A 19,934-nucleotide genomic window follows, 5' to 3' on the forward strand; every position below is an offset into this window, starting at 1 on the left:
GAAGGTACCATCTTTTATAAGAGTGTACAGCTACTGGCGTATGCTGATGATATTGATATCATCGGCCTTAACACCCGCGCCGTTAGTTCTGCTTTCTCCAGACTAGACAAGGAAGCAAAACAAATGGGTCTGGCAGTGAACTTGGGCAAGACGAAATATCTCCTGTCATCAAACAAACAGTCGTCGCACTCGCGACTTGGCACTCACGTCACTGTTGACAGTCATAACTTTGAAGTTGTAGATAATTTCGTCTATTTAGGAACCAGTGTTAACACCACCAACAATGTCAGCCTGGAAATCCAACGCAGGATTGCTCTTGCCAACAGGTGCTACTTCGGACTGAGTAGGCAATTGAAAAGTAAAGTCCTCTCTCGACGAACAAAAGCCAAACTCTATAATATATGAGTGCTATATGGTGCAGAGGCTTGGACGATGTCAACAACTGATGAGTCGACGTTGCGAGTTTTCGAGAGAAAAGTTCTGCGAAAGGTTTATGGTCCTTTGCGCGTTGGCCACGGCGAATATCGCATTCGATGGAACGATGAGCTGTACGAGATATACGACGACATTGACATAGTTCAGCGAATTAAAAGACAGCGGCTACGCTGGCTAGGTCATGTTGTCCGAATGGACGAAAACACTCCAGCTCTGAAAGTATAGAAGAGGAAGACCTCCACTCCGTTGGAAGGACCAAGTGGAGAAGGACCTGGCTACGCTTGGAATATCCAATTGGCGCCACGTAGCGAAAAGGAGAAACGACTGGCGCGCTGTTGTTAACTCGGCTATAATCGCGTAAGCGGTGTCTACGCCAATTAAGAAGAAGAAGAAGAAGAAGGGAGATTTTTTAATTTTGTTGTTATATTGTGTTTTTTTTTATATTTTATTTTAGTGTTGACCTCTTTTTGTCATCTTTAAAGAGCAAAAAAGGAGATTTTATACTTCTATTGTGATTTTTTTTTACTTCATTTTAGTATTGTTCTCCTTTTGTCCTCCTTTAGGAGCAATAAAGGAGATTTTTTAATTTTTCGTAGCTTAAAAATCGTACTTTTGATTCAAAAATTATAATTTAACGTGAAATAATAACTGTTAATTTTTGTCTTCAAGCAATTGTTCATTTTAACTGTGTTTTTTAAAGCGTGCAGACGTAAGTGTTTTATATCTAAGTATTAAATATTTTAAATTGATAATTAAATGTACTCTAAAAGGCATTTAAAACGCCTAGTGAATAAAAAATTAAATAATTTATTCAATTTATTTTATATTTTTTTAACAAGTTTAATTTTTAGAGGCCGTAAAAGATGATTACTCATACCCTGATTTTGAGGCAAAGATCAAAAAGGCGTTTCTCAAATGTAAGGCTCAGTTTTACAGGAACACTTATAATATAAAAAAATAATAGATTTCATGTACATTCATTTAATTAAAAAACTTTAATAAAAAATAAAATTATAAAAATTTGTTTTTGTTAAAATAATTGCAGGTTGAAAATAATATAGGATTTATCCTAGAGATCTCCTATAACAGTAATCATAGAGATCTCCTTTAGGAGTAATCATAGAGATCTCCTATAGCAGTAATCATAGAGATCTCCATTAGGAGGTTAAAAGGAGTACTCGCGTTCTAATGACATGCAATGTTAAAAACGAGTATATAATTTTACGTGTATTTACACACGAAAGTATATACATACATAACACACAAAAAAAGTATATATAACATAATATACCAACTCAATATCATATATTTGACTCATACAAGTTATTATAATTCTACAAAGCCATAGATATTTTTAAAGCATTCTCTAAATCTCCAATCAAATCTTCTGTTTCTTCAAGTCCAATAGAAAGGCGTATGAGGGAATCGCTTATACCCAGCTTCTTTCGTTCTTCTGCTGGTACTGAAGCGTGAGTCATAATTGACCTAAAAATAAATAATGTAAAATTATTTGTATGAAAGTTGCTACCATAAAAAGAAAAATAGTTAAATGTAAAATCATATTATTAATTTTTAATTAGAAGTTGTTACAATCTCTCTCTCTATACAATCTCTCTATTGTAACAACTTCTGATCCGTTAGTTGAGATTGATCACAATTTCATGTTTTAATTTTAACGATTAAATCGAATTCTCAGTTTTAGTTCATTTTATATTTAATAGAGTTTACTTACGGAAGTTCTGCCAAACTTTCATATCCACCTAAGCTTTCCGCCAACGCAAACAATTTTAAATTCTGAAGAAAAGCTCTCGAATGTTTTAAGTCGCCTTTAAGGAAAAATGAAAACACTCCACTATATCCATATGTTTGCTTTAGAGAGAGCTGGTGCTGTGGATGGGAGGGTAACGCTGGATGTAAAACTTTTTGAACAAAAGGATGTTCTTCCAAGAATTTTGCAACAGCGATTGAACTCTTTTGATGCTGTTCCATGCGAAGGGGAAGAGTTTTCAAACCACGGTTGACTTGGTAACAATCAAACGGAGAGGGTACAATTCCCGTTGCTACAGAATAAAAACAAATAATTGTACTCAGCGTAACCTTTAGTCAAAATTAACTTTACCATTTTGTAGGAATTTCAATTTTTGGTATAAATCTTCCGAATTAGTAGTTATGCAACCCATAACGACATCAGAATGACCGTTCATATATTTAGTTAAAGAATAACATACTAAATCAGCACCCAATTCCAATGGCCTTTGGAAATATGATGTCAAAAATGTATTGTCAACTGCAAATATAACATTCTTATTTTGACAAAATTTGCTAATAGCGTCTATATCAGCAACTTTGATCAGTGGATTCGTAGGTGTTTCTATCCACACAAGCTGAAATAATAAATGATAAATAAGTATGCCAATATTATAACAATTTTTTACATTCATAACAATTCAAAATATATTTGTAAAATTATAAAACTATTTAAAGGACGCGGTACGCAGGATATTTTACATAACTTTTAATAGATATTACATTATCAGTATTAGTTTATTTATTATTAGTTATCGGCTTTGATCTGAACTTTAATGATATCTAACAAAAGGATTTACCCTAATGTTTTTAACCGTCCACAACAAATACATACATAGATTTTATTCATTTTGTTTGCATGCGAATAGGGTTATTGAAAAATATCCGGCCCTATTGCGTTGCCGTTTTAAAACTTTTAACAATGGCTACAGAAACAAAAGTTTTATCAGCCAAAATTAGGAATTAGGATAAAGTAAGAGTAGATAAAATGTGCTGAAGATTAAAATTGAGTTTGGAATCCATAGTTACTCCTAGATAAACAAAACTCCATACTTACTTCAAGGTAAAGTTTTGTATTACGTATGAACGGTCTCATCGTGGCACATTTGTTAAGGTTCAATGGCATGTCATGAAACTAAGTTGTTTGAAGTGTAACCAATTGAAAAAGCCATAAATTCGGTTTGGAAAATTATTTTTATTTATTTTAAAATGTGTGTGAAAATAATCATAAATTCAGGACCAATTCAGTTTTGCTCGATATACCACCTTTTGCCTTTGGCCTTGAGACGGTCAAAAACCGAAACGCAAGCTGCCCGAATGTGACTTGCCGGTATTTTGGCCCACTTACGGACAATGGCTTTCTTCAGCATCTCGAGACTAGTGTATTTTTTACTTCGGACCTTGCTCTCCCAAATGGCCCAGAGAATAATCCATTGGATTCGCATCTGGTGAATTCGAGAGCCATTGTGTGGTCGTAATGAAGTTCGGAACGTTGTTTTTCAGTCATTATTGGTTCACTCCCGCTTTGTGGGCCACAACGGTCGGAATTTGACCGCTTTCGGCCAAGCGAAGCAACTGCTTCGCTTTCTCAAGTCTTACTTGTTGCTGCTTCGGTGTGAGATCATGGGCCTTTTGGAACTTGTAAGGCTTGACCTTGAGCTCATTTTTCAATGTGCGTCGGATGCTGCGGTCGGATATTTTCATTTCTTTAGTCATTTGAATGGGACTTCGTCGTGGATTTCACCCAAGTCGCTTCTTCACTTTCCGAACCATCTCACGTGACGTTGCAGGCTTTTGATGACCAGTTCCATGGCGTTTTCCGATGCTGTTTTCCTGGCTGTGATTTTCAAGCTAAATATAAAGCAATCACACGATTACGTTTGAATTCCATCGCTGATCACTTTTTTTTGCGTTCACTTTTGGCAAAACGCTTTTGTACACTTGTGAACAATACTCCGAGATGTCATTCAGCAAATTTTAAAATAGCTGATTCCAGTGCGACAGCTGCGCGAACGGTGAAGTCTTCGAGTGCCGGACCCTGTAAATCTGTTTGCAACTGACATCTTTCACTATTTAAAGTATATGATTTAAAAAGTTTTGCATCGTCGGCATAAAATAAAACTCTTGAATACAGATGATATATATTTAATAAATAACAAGAATACAATTGGACAAAGATGGCTACCTTGAGAAAGGGACATTAATTAAATCAGAAAAAGAATCAAATTAAATTTAAACTGTTTGAGTTCTATTACTAAGATAAGAAGTAACCCATTTTAAAAATATCGGTTGAAAAATAAGAATATCCAGTTTATTCAAAAGAATTGAGTCGTTTACTTTATCAAAAGCTTTACTAAAATCTGTGGATATAACATCAGTATGGTTATTCTCCCTAAAGCCCGTTGATACATGTGTAACAAATTCTAGTTAATTAGTTACTATGTATTTCTCTTTACGAAAATCGTGCTGAGAACAAGAAATTAAAGGAGAAAGTAATTTACTTCAAAAAGTATTGCTGACAACTTTGCTAATACCCTATAGTTTTCAATGGATTACCTAAATCCACTCTTATGTAAAGGAATCATAAATGACTTTTTCCATATTGGTGAAAATAAGCCATTTTTAAGAGATGCATTAAATAGTTTTTTATGGGTTGGCATATATATATTTGGCACAATTTTTAAGGAAGCATGAGGGAATCATGTTTGGGCCATAACTAAATAATTTTTTTAGCATATTTAACTGATATAAGACGTCTACTTCGGATGATGGACATCCGGATAGGATAGAAATGCGATGGACTGGACAAGGACTGAGGCGAGTAGGTTCTTGTAGCATTTATTACAGTGGCCATATAAAGCAGCGCAAATTCGGTGTGGTATTCGTGGTGGGAGGGAGACTCCGTCACCGAGTACTGTCATTCACCCCGTTAGATGAACGTCTAGCCACAATCCGCATCAAATCGAGGTTATTCAACATATCGCTGATTTGTGCTCTTCTATGAGCGTTTGGAGCGCACCTATAAATGCTGACCCCTAAACGATGTCAAAATAGTGCTACACGACTTTAACGCCAGGGTGGGCAAGAAAGGTATATTTAGCACAACAGTCGGTAAATTCAGCCTCCACGAGGAAACATCCTTAAATAGGTTGAGGCTGATCGACTTCGCCGGGGTCCGAAATGGACCACTGGATTCCAGCATAGAAAAATTCACCAAGCTGGCAGTCTCCGGATTGAAAAGTCACCAACCCAATCGATCATGTTGTGATAGACGGAAGACACGTTTTCAGTGTTTTAGGCGTGCGAACGCTCCGAGGTGCATCGACTCGGACCGATATATGTATTGCTGCAGCCAAGATACGCACCCGTCTCTGTGCAGCAAAAAACGCACGTCAACAAATACAAGGAAGGTTCGGCTTCGAGAAGCTGCAATCAGAACAGATAGCACAACGATTTTCTACGCAACTTGTACTACTGCTCTCTGAGAGCACTCGCCAACAATTCGGTATAAGGCAACTGCAACCGTACAGCTGCAACTAAAGCCATTGGTTTTCGGAAAATGCAAAAAAACAGTTGGTACGATGAGGAGTGCCGTGTCGCAGCGGCGGGCAAATTACCGTGGGATAAGTCGTCTAAACATCGCATATATGGTTTTATCGAGCGTATTGTGTGAAACATTAAAGCCCACCACAAACTGATTGGACTTTATCAGTGTGGCTTTAGACCTGGAAAATCAACAACCGACCAGATATTCACCATGTGCCAAATTTTGGAAACGACCCGTGAAAGGAGGATCGATACACACCATCTCTTCGTCGATATCAAAGCTGCTTTCGACAGCACGAAAAGGAACTGCTTCTATGCCGCGGTGTCTGAATTTGGTATCCCCGCAAAACTAATACGGCTGTATAAACTGACGTTGAGCAACACAAAAAGCTCCGTCAGGATCGGGAAGGACCTCTCCGAACCGTTCGATACCAAACAAGGTTTCAGACAAGGCGACTCCCTTTCGTTTGAGTTCTTCAATCTGCTGCTGGAGAAAATAATTCGAGCTGCAGAACTTAATCGAGCAGGTACAATATTTTATAAGAGTGTACAGCTGCTGGCGTATGAGGATGATATTGATATCATTGGCCTCACCATCCGCGCCGTTAGTTATGTTTTCTCCAGACTGGATAAGGAAGCAAAGCAAATGGGTCTGGCAGTGAACGAGGGCAAGACGAAATATCTGCTAGATTTTCGTCTATCTTGGAACCAGCATTAACAACAATGTCAGCCTCGAAATCAAAAGCAGAATAACTCTTGCCAAGAGGTGTTTTGGAATGAGTAGACAATTGAGAAGTAAAGTCCTCTCCCGACGAACAAAAACTAGATTCTATAATTCACACGTAATTCCCGTCTTCTATATGGTGCAGAGGAATGGACGATGACTTTACGAGGTTCTGCGAAAGATTTCTGGTCCTTTGCGCGTTGGCCACGACGAATTACGCATTGGATGGAACGATGAGCAGTATGAGATATACGACGACATTGACATAGTTCAGCGAATGAAGAGGCAGCAGCAGCGCTGGCTAGGACATGTCGTCCGAATGAACGAAAGCATTCCAGCTCTGAAAGTATTCGACGCAGTACCAGATAGGGGAAGCAGAGGAAGAGGAAGACCTTCACTTTATTGGAAATACCAGGTGGAGAAGGACCTGGGTTCGCTTGGGATTTCCAATTGGCGCTACGTTGTGAAAAGAAGAAACAACTGGCGAGGTTATTAACTCGGCTATAATCGCGTAAACGGTGCCTACGCCAGTAAAGAAGAAGAACGTCTGCTTCGAAAATGGTAGGTGCATTAATTACAGAAATCGGACATAACTTGTGCTGATACGGAACATTTGTAGGAGAGTTTAGGGAGTAATTGTTTCTAAAGAATTCAGCAAACATATTAGAAATTGTGTGATATGACATAGTAGACTTGCACATCACGGACGGAAAATTAGAAATTTTGCGTTTGGAGTTGACGAAATCATATATTATATATAATTGAGCAATTCACAACCTGTAAAAATTTATAATTTTACGATTTTACGATGCTTTACGACAGGTTGTGAATTGAACAAATATTATTTTTTATTTTGTTTATGTAATATTTTATAACATATTTTGTTAAGTTCAGCAAATTGTCGCAAATTTTAATATATTTTGAATAGTCAATAACTAAACCAGTTTTTTTAAGTTTACAAGCACGAGATTTTTTATTTTTTAATTTACACGTCCCTCTCGAAAACTAAAAATTAGAACAAATTCTTTTAGTAGCAACACATTTCGGAACATATTTTTCAAATAGATTTAAAATAGATTCCTTAAAATGAGAGACACTAAATTCAATATTGCCACTGTAATATGGCAATTAATCTTTTTAAAATTAGCTTTAGCAAAGTTGAGCGAGCACAAAGGTCTTGTTTATTATTGTGATGTAAATTGGCTATGATTTCGATATTAATTTCCAAAGCGGGATGATAAGAGTCCTCTGACAGAACCAAAGGATCAAAAGGGAATATTGAAGCGTTATCAACGTAAACCAGATCTAAAAACTTAACAACTTTCAATAAAATGTTAGTATACTTTATTAACTATTTATTTGATTTTAAAAACTTTTTTATATGAACTACGGCCTATTAACAAAATATATTTGACATTTTTGGTCAGCAGTAAGGCCGAGAATCCTGATAAAGCAAAGGGTTTCAAAACAGAAAACAACAAGAATGTGCGTACTATATATTTTGAATAAAGTAACATGATTCCTCCAATAGAAAGGGGCCAGCAGTGAAATTTATTTCAGAATGAAAAAAGGTAGCCATCGATTTTCATGTTGCTACCCAATGTGAGTTTATTAAAGTTTTTTTAAATCCATTATTCCTTAAAATGTACCAGTACATTCCAAAATTATCTGCATAATTTATCCAAAAAATATGTACGATATATAATTAAAAATAAAAACACGTATTTAAGCTTAAATAGTCCCATAATTGGCTTAATAAGTTTAAAAAAATTTTCAATGCCACTAAATCAAAGAAAAACCGTATATGACAGTTTGCCGAAGTTCACAAAAGCATAATCGAAATTCGAACATTTCACTCGAAATTTGGGATACGAACTTTTCGTTCGCGTGAAAATAAAAATACATGAGAATGATTTAGTTACGCGAAGTTTACGATAAGGTTGGACATATACTGAAAGGCCCACAAGGAAAGAGGCTTTACAACGCATGATCGAAATATTGGAACAAAGGAATAATAAACTAGTTAGGCCATCTATATATGTATAGTTTTCAACTCAACTGCATTTTGTTTGAAGTTTCGGAAGTCTTGTCAACTTTTTTTGGGGGTATTACGGTTTTCAACTCTGTGCCATTAAGGTTGAAAAGAATATCAAAACTGTTTTGTAACAGTTGCAGTGCACATCAATGCGGATATTTAGAAAAAATATTAATATAACATGAAAACTAGGTAAATAAACAATTTATATATAATTTTTCTATTCAGTCGTTTGTGTTTTATGCACTCCGCACAAATAAACACAATTGGCCAATTCAGAATCTTCTTTGCAATTGCAAATTCGCGAGCATAATTTTGCTTTTACACAAACAATATGTATAGCGATGCACCTGCTACACCCTTGCAAAAAAGCAACACAAAAACGCCATTGTATTATGTGCAACACTGGTTTGCAAATTATCAGCTGTTATCAAAAATAAAAAACATTGTAAACAAAGGGAAGAAATGAAGCAAACCGGTTTAAATAAAAAAGGCTAAACGCGAAAAGCCGAATAATCAGGGGTGTTGTGGAATCCAAGACAGAATTGCTTAGCTGTTAGAACTGCAAACCAATTCTGATTTTCAATGGTGTCACAGAATCTGATTGGATTTTCGTCTTTTCGAACATACGAAAAACCAATATTCGAATCAGCTGTTTACTAATGTGACAAAATCTGCAAATGAATATATTTGGAAGCAATCCTATTAAAGTTTTTAATGAGCTCTGAATTAAAGAAAGAGTTTAAGAGATAACATTTATCGAATGAATAAAGACACATTTGGATGTTAAATTACGTTTTGTAAATCTTTTTTAAGGAGGAACCTGCTTTAAAAGCTTCAAAAAATTTAATTTTTTTTTTGCTTAAAAATTTCTCTGTTTTTCAGTTCTACGATTTTTCTTAATTGGCGGGCAGGATAGAAAAAACTAAACGCCGTATGGAATTGAGGCAAATCTTTGGCATTAAATTATCTTCTATTTAAACTAAAAGAACTAAGAAAAATTAAGTTTGAACATATGGTCAAGTAAAATTTTTTTTAGTTAAAAACCACTTTTTTCAAATTTTAGAATTTTTCATTTTTTTTAGTTTTATTAGCTTAACTTGAACATAAGTTATTAAAAACTATGAAACTCTATGAATTTTTTGTTGCCAATAGAAATCGCGACCTGCATCTTGCCCGACATATGCATATGCGAAAAGCATCTGGCAATTGCTTCCCAAAGACAAGCCTTTAAAGGTTTCGTATAAAACAAATTTGCGAATGATGTTTAAATATATAACTATAAACTCTAGAAATTTCGCTTTAATCAATTATTTCTTTCCCTCCCAAAAAAACGTAAATAAAATCGATTTTTTAAGCCTCTAAAGCAGGCTCCCCTCTTAAATATCCGCATTTTTTTCAAAAATCAATAATTAAGACATTTCGTATTTTATTCTTATGTTTTCTCCTATAGAAATAAAGATAAATCAATTCGTAACAATAACATAACTTGATTTCTTAACTTACATTTCAAATCTGTATGCGACTATTTTCTTGATTTGTTTCTGACAGCAAAACCGATAAAATTGGTTTCCGTGACTCCGAAAACCGATACAAATTCTGTTTCGAATGTCAAACCAATAATATCTGAATTCATGACACCTACTGCTTTTTTTGATCGGTTTCAATTCTGATTCCGACAACTATCAGATTCCACAACACCCCTAAATAAGTGGAAAGTGGAAGAGTATACTGGATTTCTTGCAGGAAGCTCCAGAAGTAGAGGTAAGTGAAATTTTTGTTGTGAGCACTTTTCAACAATTTATTTAACAATAATTTTAATTTTAAAAGACTTCAATAGCTCAAATATTCTACAAAAAATTAATTGAGACAACAAGAATAGACGCCACGTGGGATCTCATACGTTGTAAAGTGTTGCAGATGTGCCCACACTTAAATCAACTAAAATACATTTTTTAAACCACAAGTGAATTGCCTTTCGAAGTGGTTGATAGTGGCACCACGTTCATTATGAACGAAAGCGCGACCAGCCAAATACTGGAAAACACTTTTTCTGATGTCGGCAAAGAAATTGCGTCTCCAATTGACATTGCCAATAATGAAAATCTGCAAATGATCAAATTTAAATTGAAAGAGGTAAAGCTGAAATAGGATTAAAAAACCGTGAATTGGATTTAAAAGTTTTAGAATTGGAAAAAGATGAAAGATTGCAAAAACTTCAAATTGAAAATGAGAAACGCTTACAACAGGTCGAAATTGAGATAAAATATAAATATTCCTCTCAACAGTATTTTATTTATCTCTATACTTTATTTATCTTTGAAATTTAAAATTTTTAATTGCAATTACTGTTGAGAGGAATTCTTATTTAATACGGTTATTGATGTTTTACTATCTTCTATCATTCAAAGCGGCTTTTTCATGTTTGTCTTGAACTAAATACTTAAATTAAAATAACCATTTATTTTGTATACAATAGTTTTATGTAAAAATATATGTAATTAAAAACTGACAAATGAATTAAATTACATTTAATTTTGTCTTTTAATTTCTCCAACATTGTTGAGTATATGGTCATCAGGTTCAATAGAATCTTCCGTAGTGGTGGACGAATCTGAACCGTCATCGGACGAAGTGGAACCATTATTAATAAAAATGTTGAAGAGAATACAGCATATATACGGGCATCATGCCAGCTCCCAGGGTGACCAACCACAACATGTCGAATTACTCGTTTATAGTCACTTTTATGTGCTTTTATTGAATATATGTGATTTCTGGAGAAGTATGATATATGGTCTTCAATCTTCAAAATTGTCGCTATTTTTCTATATGCTGCGCTTTCTCCCACAAACACAATCGAAACAATGTGATTGCTAATTGCTATTCTACAGAAAATTGCTTACATGAGCGCGCTTTGTTGAATTGCTCATCGTTTTTTATTAACTCAACCAGCACCTTATATTGGTCTCTATCTACTCTTAACATTTGGCGGAATCGGTCTTCGTCCAGTGTTGTCAAAATATTATTGCGATAAATGTCTGACTTAGGTATTGTGCAGTAAACTCCTCGTCGACATTCCATAACAGATATATTGTCAGCCAATTCATCTAAAACTGCATCCACTGCGTCATCATCACTTTCGATTTCTAGAAGAAAATTGTTATTAACTGAAATTCCGCATAAAAATATTTCTTACCATCAATGTCCATAATTTCTTCAGCAGCTTCATTAATTAAAGCGTCAGTTAATTTTTCCCTAAAACTTTTTTTCGGCACATTTTCCAATTTGTGCAAAAATTTTGTTTACAAACAATGTTTTTCTTCGCCGATCAGCTGTGAATTAATGGTCTTTGCAAGGGTTGCACAGAAACCACAAAAAAGACGTTCATTGTTGATGGTAAATATTTGCAATTTCATAATTTTGCAAACTCAGATGCAAAAGATTCTGAATTTCCCTCATATTTAAAATCATTTTTTGTAACGTCTATATACATATGTACATATGTATATCGCAAGTTGTTTCAGCCCAAAGTTAAAATCATTTATGATTAACTATCGGCAGCAAGGAAAAAGAGTTTGTGGTAATGTTCCGTCACCTCATTTAGAAAAAAACTAAATTCTTCTTCATTTAAAAGACAATTACTTAAAAATCTGCAAGAAAACCTCTGACTTACTTGATGTTAGGAAATTACAACGGATTTAATCACATAGGCTTTTTCTTATGCTCAGCACATCATTTAGCCCCAACGTTTTGTCATTGTAATATATCAGTTTTTAATAATTATTCACCTTTTCCTGAGCAAAAACTGCAGTGAATTGTTGTGGTATTAACTTTAAAATCTTAACTTTCTAGTCTGACAACATGTATTATCGACTGAAAATAGTTGAAGTTCGTAATACCAAAAATTAATATGGTTGCATTAACTTCAATTCAACTGAGTGGAGTTGAAAACGTAATAGAGGTACTCGTTTTTAAAAAGGCACGACTTTTCTAATAGTATTTAATAATACAAGGTGCGTTCCAAAGTAAACAGGACTTTTTGAATCTAGCGCCCCCTGGTAGCGCCATCTATATCCCGACTAGTGCCTTAGAATTTGCTATCTTTATCAATTGTCCAGTGAGAATTTCATGACATTTCATTGATTGGAAGTAAAGTTATTGCGTTTTAAATGTCAGTATGTTTGAGTTATCGGTGCGAAAATGAGCTTCGAAGAAAGAGCCAACAATAAATTTTGTTTTAAAATTGGTAAAACTTGTACCGAAACGTTTCAATTGATGAAACAAGTTTATGGCGATGATTGGTGTCAACGTTTTCAAAGTGGTCGTGAGGACATAAATGACGATCAACATGTGAGCCAAACAAAATCCGCAATCACCGGAAATTCCATCGAAACTGTGCGTGAATTCATCAAAAATCAGTCGAAATCATCATTGAAATTCATGGAAGTGGAATTGAACATCTCCAAAACTTCGATTTATCGCATTTTGACTGAACATTTAGGCTTACGAAAGCTGTGTGCCTGGTTTGTTCCGTACAAACTGACTGATGACCAAAAATTGCTCAGAATCCAACATTCGAAGGACGATTATTTGACCAAAAATTACATTTTAATCATTAATCACTCCTCGTATTCACCTGATATGGCACCGTGCGACTGTATTGAAGCAGAAGGAGACTATTTTGAATAAAATAAATTCATTTTGTTGAAAAAACTATTTGTTCTGTTTTTTTTTTTTAAGTTCTGTTTACTTTGGAACGCACCTTGCATATGTACATAAATGGTGACAGACAATAAATCAATCATCTGTTGTCGAACGACGGCTATATTCGCTTCATTGTAGATGTGTAATGAGATAATAAATTATAGTTACCTTTGTATTCGATTGAATTGCTGATTCAAAAGCCGGTAAATCAGTTGGATCTATGAAACTAAATTGAATACCCAGTCTTGAGATGACTTGCCTAAAAAGAAAATAAGCATCAAATAAATTTAGATAGAACTTTTTGTTACAGCGAATAGAGATAAATAGCACTAATTCTTACGTTCTATACAGTGAAAGGATTTATATTACACTAGAGGACCCGGCGAACTCTGCTTTGCCTTAGGTGAAACAAATAAGCTGGTTTTGGATTTTATTAAGACCTTTGTTTAGGAAATAAAAATGAAATTTTTATGTATTTTAATGATTATTTATTGTTCATGTGTTCTAGTGCAGAGGTCGTACTCTTCAGTAAGGTACCTTGTCATTCACGGTATTTTCTATTTAATTATCAGGCGCAATAACAAACAACGAAGATGGTCTTCCGTCTCTTGAACATGCCACATATAACTAACCATGCGAAAAACATATTCCAGATTCAAATCACAAATTTTAAAAGATTGACCTTGTAAGATCCGTATCTGACTTGGAGATTAAGAGATAATGGTTTCAAAGATTGTCGTACCCCAATGGGTATCGTTTTCTAGTAAATTTAATTTTTCAAACGCAGCACGATATGTTGGGAATATTATACCATCAACAGTTCGTAGTGTTGCAAATGACGTTGGCCCACATTTACCAACAATACCCGCAAATAGAAGCATTCATTATTATTTGGATGAACTGTATACATACGATCAAGATAATCAGTAGAATGCACATCTGGATAACCAAGAACTGCTTCACCTTGCTTCCGTTGTTGAAACTTTTTCGATGATGTAATAACGTGGCATCTCCGAGTAAAGCAAAGGTCGTGCTAACAAATCGTTTTGACAGGTCATATGCTGAGCAACACTGAATGTTTTTGAAATAAGTGGCGCATACGGAACAATCCAACTGTTGTCGACAACGAAAGTTGGTCGCGGCATAGCTTTCATAATGGCAATATCGGTACAACAATCATATAAATATTCGAAACAAACACATCAACCGGTAACTTCACAATTTTACAAGGTGCGTTCCAAAGTCAACAGGACATAAAAAAAAATACAAAACAAATGGTTTTTTCGGCGAAATCAATTCATTTTATTCAAAATAGTCTCCTTCTGCTTTAATACAGCTTTTTGCACGGTACAAAAGCATGTCGAACGAGTGTTTTAGCTCGTTGGCCGGTATGGCCGCCAGTATGCCGATGCCAGCCTTTTGAATGGTCTCTACGTTTGCATAACGCTTTCCTTTCATGAGCAAATTAATTTTTCCGAAAAGAAAGAAGTCGCACGGTGCCATATTAGGTGAATACGGGGAGTGGTTAATGGTTAAAATGTGATTTTTAGTCAAATAAGCGGTCACAAGCGTCAATCGATGTGACGGATTCTGAGCATTTTTTGGTCGTCAGTCAATTTGTACGGAACAAACCGTGCACACACCTTTTGTAAGCGAAAATGTTCGGTCAAAATGCGATAAGTCGATGTTTTGGAGATGTTCAATTTCATGAATTTCAATGATGATTTCGACTGATTTTTGATGAATTCATGCACAGTTTCGATGGAGTTTCCGGTGATCACGGATTTGGATTGACCCACATATTGCTCGCCATTTATGTCCTCTAGACCACTTTGAAAACTTTGAAACGACTCGTGCACTCTGCTAGGCAATCATCGCCATAAACTTGTTTAATTAATTGAAAAGTTTCGGTAAAAGTTTTACCAAATTTTAAAACAAAATTTAATGTTGACTCTTTGTTCGAAGCTCATTTTCGCACCGATAACACAAACATACTGACACTTAAAACGCAATAACTTCACTTCCAATCGATGAAATGTCATGAAATTCTCACTGGACAATCGATAAAGACAGCATATTCTAACGCACTAGTCGACATATAGATGGCGCCAGCAGGGGGCGCTAGTCCTGTTTACTTTGGACCGCACCTTATACTACCCTGATAAATTGCTTTCAGCTGCGTTTTGTTTTTCCATGTGTTATAGTATGTATAATGATTCTTACAAACATGAATTTTGAGCAATTGTTTATGATCTAATAATTTGGTTTTCCAGAAAACTTAGCAAGACATAGTTTTAAGTTTACTTATAAAATTAATAAATAAAGCCAACTTGTAAGGAAGGACTAAATTCGGATGTAACCGAATATTGTATGCTCTTACAACTTGCCAATATCAAAGCCCGGGTGTTGACCAAACTTAATTTTAAAGACGTTACAATAGAATTTAACATTCATTGCTCGACGACATTATAAAATAGTATTTATCAGATCGCTATCTTCGCGTTAAAAAAGGAGACAAATATTCTATTCTTAGGGAAATAAAAGCAGGAGTTCCACAAGGTAGTGTGTTGGGCCCTCTTCTTTATATTCTGTTCACGCACGACCTGCCAGTTGCCTGCAATTATACAACAGCCACATTTGCAGATGATACCGCGTTGCTTGCTGTTGGTAGTAGTGAACACGAGTCCACTACTAATCTTCAAAAAGCTGTAAATAAGGTCTTATAATGGGCAAAGAAATGGCAGATAAAACTTAATGAAGCTAAGTCTGTACACATTGTTTTCACATACAACAAGATACAGCACTTACCAATTTTCATAGACGGTGCACGAATACCGTACTTGAAATTCCGCTAAATACTTAGGAATGACGCTTGACTCTAAGCTACGGTGGAAAGTTCAATTAAAAAACATTAGTAAAGAGCTGGACATGCGACTCAAAAATTATAATTGTTTAATCGGTAACAAATCAGTGTTTTCCATCGAAAATAAGTTACTTATCTATAAACAAATACTCCGATATGGAGCTATGGTGCACAACTCTGGGGATGTACTAACGCAAGCAATAAGAAAGTCATCCAATAATTTCAAAACAAAGAACTAAGACTAATTGTCAAAGCGCCTTGGTATTGTAGATGGGCTGATATAGAGCGTGATCTAGGTGTAAACTCGGTTAACGCGGAAATATTAAAAAATGCAAAAGCACATAATGCAAGATTGCTACAGCATTGTAATGAACCTATATTAACTTCTAGAGATGGACCGCCAAGACGACTCAAACCCAGCGATCTTTCAAATCAGCCAATACTCTCATAGTAGTTTTGTCATTTTGTAATTATACGTTTAAATCATATTCAAGTTGCTTGTTAGTCCTTTTTTTATTTGAACTAGTTGCAATGTATAAATCAAATAAAAAAATATAAAATTGTTCGACGAAATTGTGAATGGATTACAATCAAATTTGTTATCCTTTTAACATACAGTGGGAAGCAAAAATTATTGTGCTTCGTATCTTTATATCTGCATAAGTATAGAAGTAACAAAGAAACTTTAAAAAGATTTGGATTTCATGTTCATTAAAATATTGAGTTATAAAAAAAACAAATAAAACCAAAGTAACTCATATATACTAAATTTTGCAAATAAATGTATTTACTAAAACACATTTTTTTATGTATCAAAAAGTTGTTACCAAGCGCAAAAAAGCGTAATATCAGTTAAACGTTTTATTTAAGTCGTTAACAATGCAAACTTACGGTAAACTTTGATATTTTTTATTTAATACGTAACAGGTACATAATTAATTTCATATGAATTGCTCCAGCTTTATATGTGTTTTTCTTGTAATTCAATGTTTCAACCACTTGCTACAGAGTGTTATACTTTTGTTCACTTAACGGTTGTAAGTATCACCTAAAACTAAACGAGATAGATATAGGGTTATATATATATAAATGATCAGGATGCCGGATCCAGTTGACTGTCTGTCTGAACGCCCGCATTCCTGATTTCGACAAAATTTAGTACATGGCATTCTTTTTACTTTTCTATGACACATTGTGAAAATGGATGAAATCGGACAACAACTACGCCTACTTACCATATAGCACAATTTTAAATTCCACTTGATTCGTTGTTTCTAGTACACAAATCAAGTAGCAATTGATATAACGGGATGAAAATTTGCACAAATATTGTCTTTAGTGTGTGTCACCGTATGACCAAAAATTGCTTAAATCCAACAAAAACTGTTCAAACCCCTAGGTACTGAATATTTTGACCCCGGTACCTATAGTTAACTTTTGTTCGAAAATGTCGGTCAATATATGATATATTGGGTAGTCGAAAAATATTTTCGAATTTCTAATAAAATTTTAACTATTTTTTTATATTAATAATAATAAATAAATAAACAAATATGTGCCATTTTGGTCGACCACTTTTTGCTATTTTTCCGCTAGACATTATTCCATCAGTGTAATTCGAAATTTCCAGAACGGAAGCGAGCGAATCATTGTGCTACAGGAACTAATACAGCATCGTCTCCGTAATAAACTTCACAAGTTTCATTGGCGGCTTGCGTGGCATTCTTCCCTTTTTTATTCAAAAATTTCAAAATATAGCGAATTTCTTCATTATTTTCACTCATTTTTGAACAGCTGTAACTTTTTTTTTTTACTTCCCCGAATTTAATTTTTCTACTGACAAAATACGAAAAGAAATTTCGACTAACTGTTGGTAATGGGAATACACAGCCTATCCTTTCCAAAAGTCAACCATCCAGGTGGCACCCCCTTTTTAATACGAACCAGGCTCTGACAACATGGTGATATAACCTTTTCACCAACGGGGTGACAACTCCTGTTTTTCCCCTTACTCTTAATAGAATTACAGAAAAAAATATAAACAAAGAAACTAATAATTGTTAAATAAAACAAGTAAGAATGGGCTAAATTCGGGTAAAACTGAACATGTAATACTTTTGCAACTTGCAAGAATCAAAGCCAGGGAAATAACTTAAAATGTAAAACATCAACCAGTAGATCCGAATCTAAGCAATTTTACATACACATACTATAACTCTATATAACTCATACACTGATCGCCACCAATCATTTGGAGCATAGTCAGCTGAATGTTCGAAAAGTATTGACCCGATTCAACTAATTTTTAATACACGGATATATTTTTATCAGGAAAAGATTCTCTCTGAAATTCATTTGTATATCTCATACATTGACCAATATATTTAACAGTTTTGGTTTGATTTGAAAGATTTTTGGTTATAAGGTGGCATACTTTAAAGGAATTATTAATTGCTTCTTGATTTGTGTACTAGAAAGTGGAAGAAAAAAGTACAATTAAAAATTGTGTTATGTGAGAAATAGACGTGGTTGTAGTCCGATTACGCCCATTTTCACACTGTGATATAGGAATGTTAAACTAATGTCATATACTAAGTTTTGTTTAATTCGTTCGGTCGGGCGCCGAGATACATATGTGATTTCACTAAAATGTGGGCGATATCACGCCCATCGTCCAATTTTTGCACCGGCTCATATAAGCCCTCTCATACCATGTCGGAGGTAAAATTTAATGTCTGTTATCTTCCGATTTCATCTATTTTCACATAGTCGGTAAGATTTCTATAATATTTGCGCTGAGCAAATTTTGTTGTTTTGCCTTTATTAGTTTAGGAGATATGTACATATGTACAGGTGCCCTTTGCTACTACATTTAGTGCTTAGTCATGACACTTTAAAGTTTTCCGTTTAATGGCGAATTGCGGGCGTGGCAGGTGTTTTCTGTACTACCAAGTTTCATCAAGACATTCTCATTCAAGTTACAACTTGCACGGACGGACGGATTTCATCTTTTCTCGTCATCCTGATAATATATGTATTATATATATATATACTTATGTATATATAGGGTTATATCTATCTCGCTTAGTTTTACGTGATGCATACAACCGTTAGGTGAACAAAACTATTATACTCTGTAGCTACAGGTTGCAAGAGTATAAAAACGTTGGAATAAAATTAAAAAATTTCTCCTTTAATCTCGATGCTGGGATTAAAAATTAGGAAAGTAGTAGTAACAAGCAAAGCACTGCTGCCGTCGAAATACAAGATGTGTTCCAAAGTAAACAGGACTTTTTGAATCTAGCACCCTCTGCTGGCGCCATCTATATGTAGACTGGTGCGTTAGAATATGCTATCTTTATCGATTGTACAGTGAGAATTTCATGACATTTCATTGATTGGAAGTGAAATTATTGCGTTTTAAGTGTCAGTATGTTTGTGTTATCGGTGCGAAAATGAGCTTCGAACAAAGAGTCAACATTAAATTTTGTTTTAAAATTGGTAAAACTTTTACCGAAACGTTTTAATTGATGAAACAAGTTTATGGCGAAGATTGCCTATCCCGTAGCAGAGTGCACGAGTGGTTTCAACGCTTTCAAAGTGGTCGTGGGGACATAAATGACGATCAACATGTGGGCCAATCAAAATCCGTGATCACCGGAAATTCCGAAATTCCATCGAAACTGTGCGTGAATTCATCAAAAATCAGCCGACATCATCATTGAAATTCACGGAAATGGAATTTAACATCTCCAAAACATTGATTTATCGCATTTTGACCGGACATTTTCGCTTACGAAAGATGTGTGTACGGTTTG

The 19,934-nt window shown here is 34.8% G+C and overlaps 1 protein-coding gene and 1 long non-coding RNA gene across 2 annotated transcripts in view; both read right to left on the reverse strand.

Annotated features, from left to right (window-relative positions):
• Window positions 1-1,718: 1,718 nt before the first annotated feature.
• Window positions 1,719-19,934, reverse strand: part of LOC126760171 (cystathionine gamma-lyase) — a 33,271-nt gene continuing 15,055 nt past the window's right edge. The window contains exons 3-6 of the mRNA XM_050475630.1: window positions 13,422-13,512; window positions 2,555-2,819; window positions 2,168-2,495; window positions 1,719-1,920 (exon numbers count right to left, since the gene is read on the reverse strand). Coding sequence (XP_050331587.1) covers window positions 1,770-1,920; window positions 2,168-2,495; window positions 2,555-2,819; window positions 13,422-13,512 — 835 coding nt within the window. The 3' untranslated portion in view covers window positions 1,719-1,769. The remainder of the gene's footprint in view (window positions 1,921-2,167; window positions 2,496-2,554; window positions 2,820-13,421; window positions 13,513-19,934) is intronic.
• On the reverse strand, window positions 11,007-13,412 carry LOC126760208 (uncharacterized). The gene is made up of 2 exons (XR_007667167.1): window positions 11,746-13,412; window positions 11,007-11,695 (listed from the first exon to the last, which is right to left on the reverse strand). It is a non-coding gene; the product is annotated as an uncharacterized LOC126760208 (long non-coding RNA).

The sequence above is a fragment of the Bactrocera neohumeralis genome, chromosome 5, assembly GCF_024586455.1.
Source record: "Bactrocera neohumeralis isolate Rockhampton chromosome 5, APGP_CSIRO_Bneo_wtdbg2-racon-allhic-juicebox.fasta_v2, whole genome shotgun sequence".
In the NCBI taxonomy this organism is placed as follows: Eukaryota; Metazoa; Arthropoda; class Insecta; order Diptera; family Tephritidae; genus Bactrocera; species Bactrocera neohumeralis.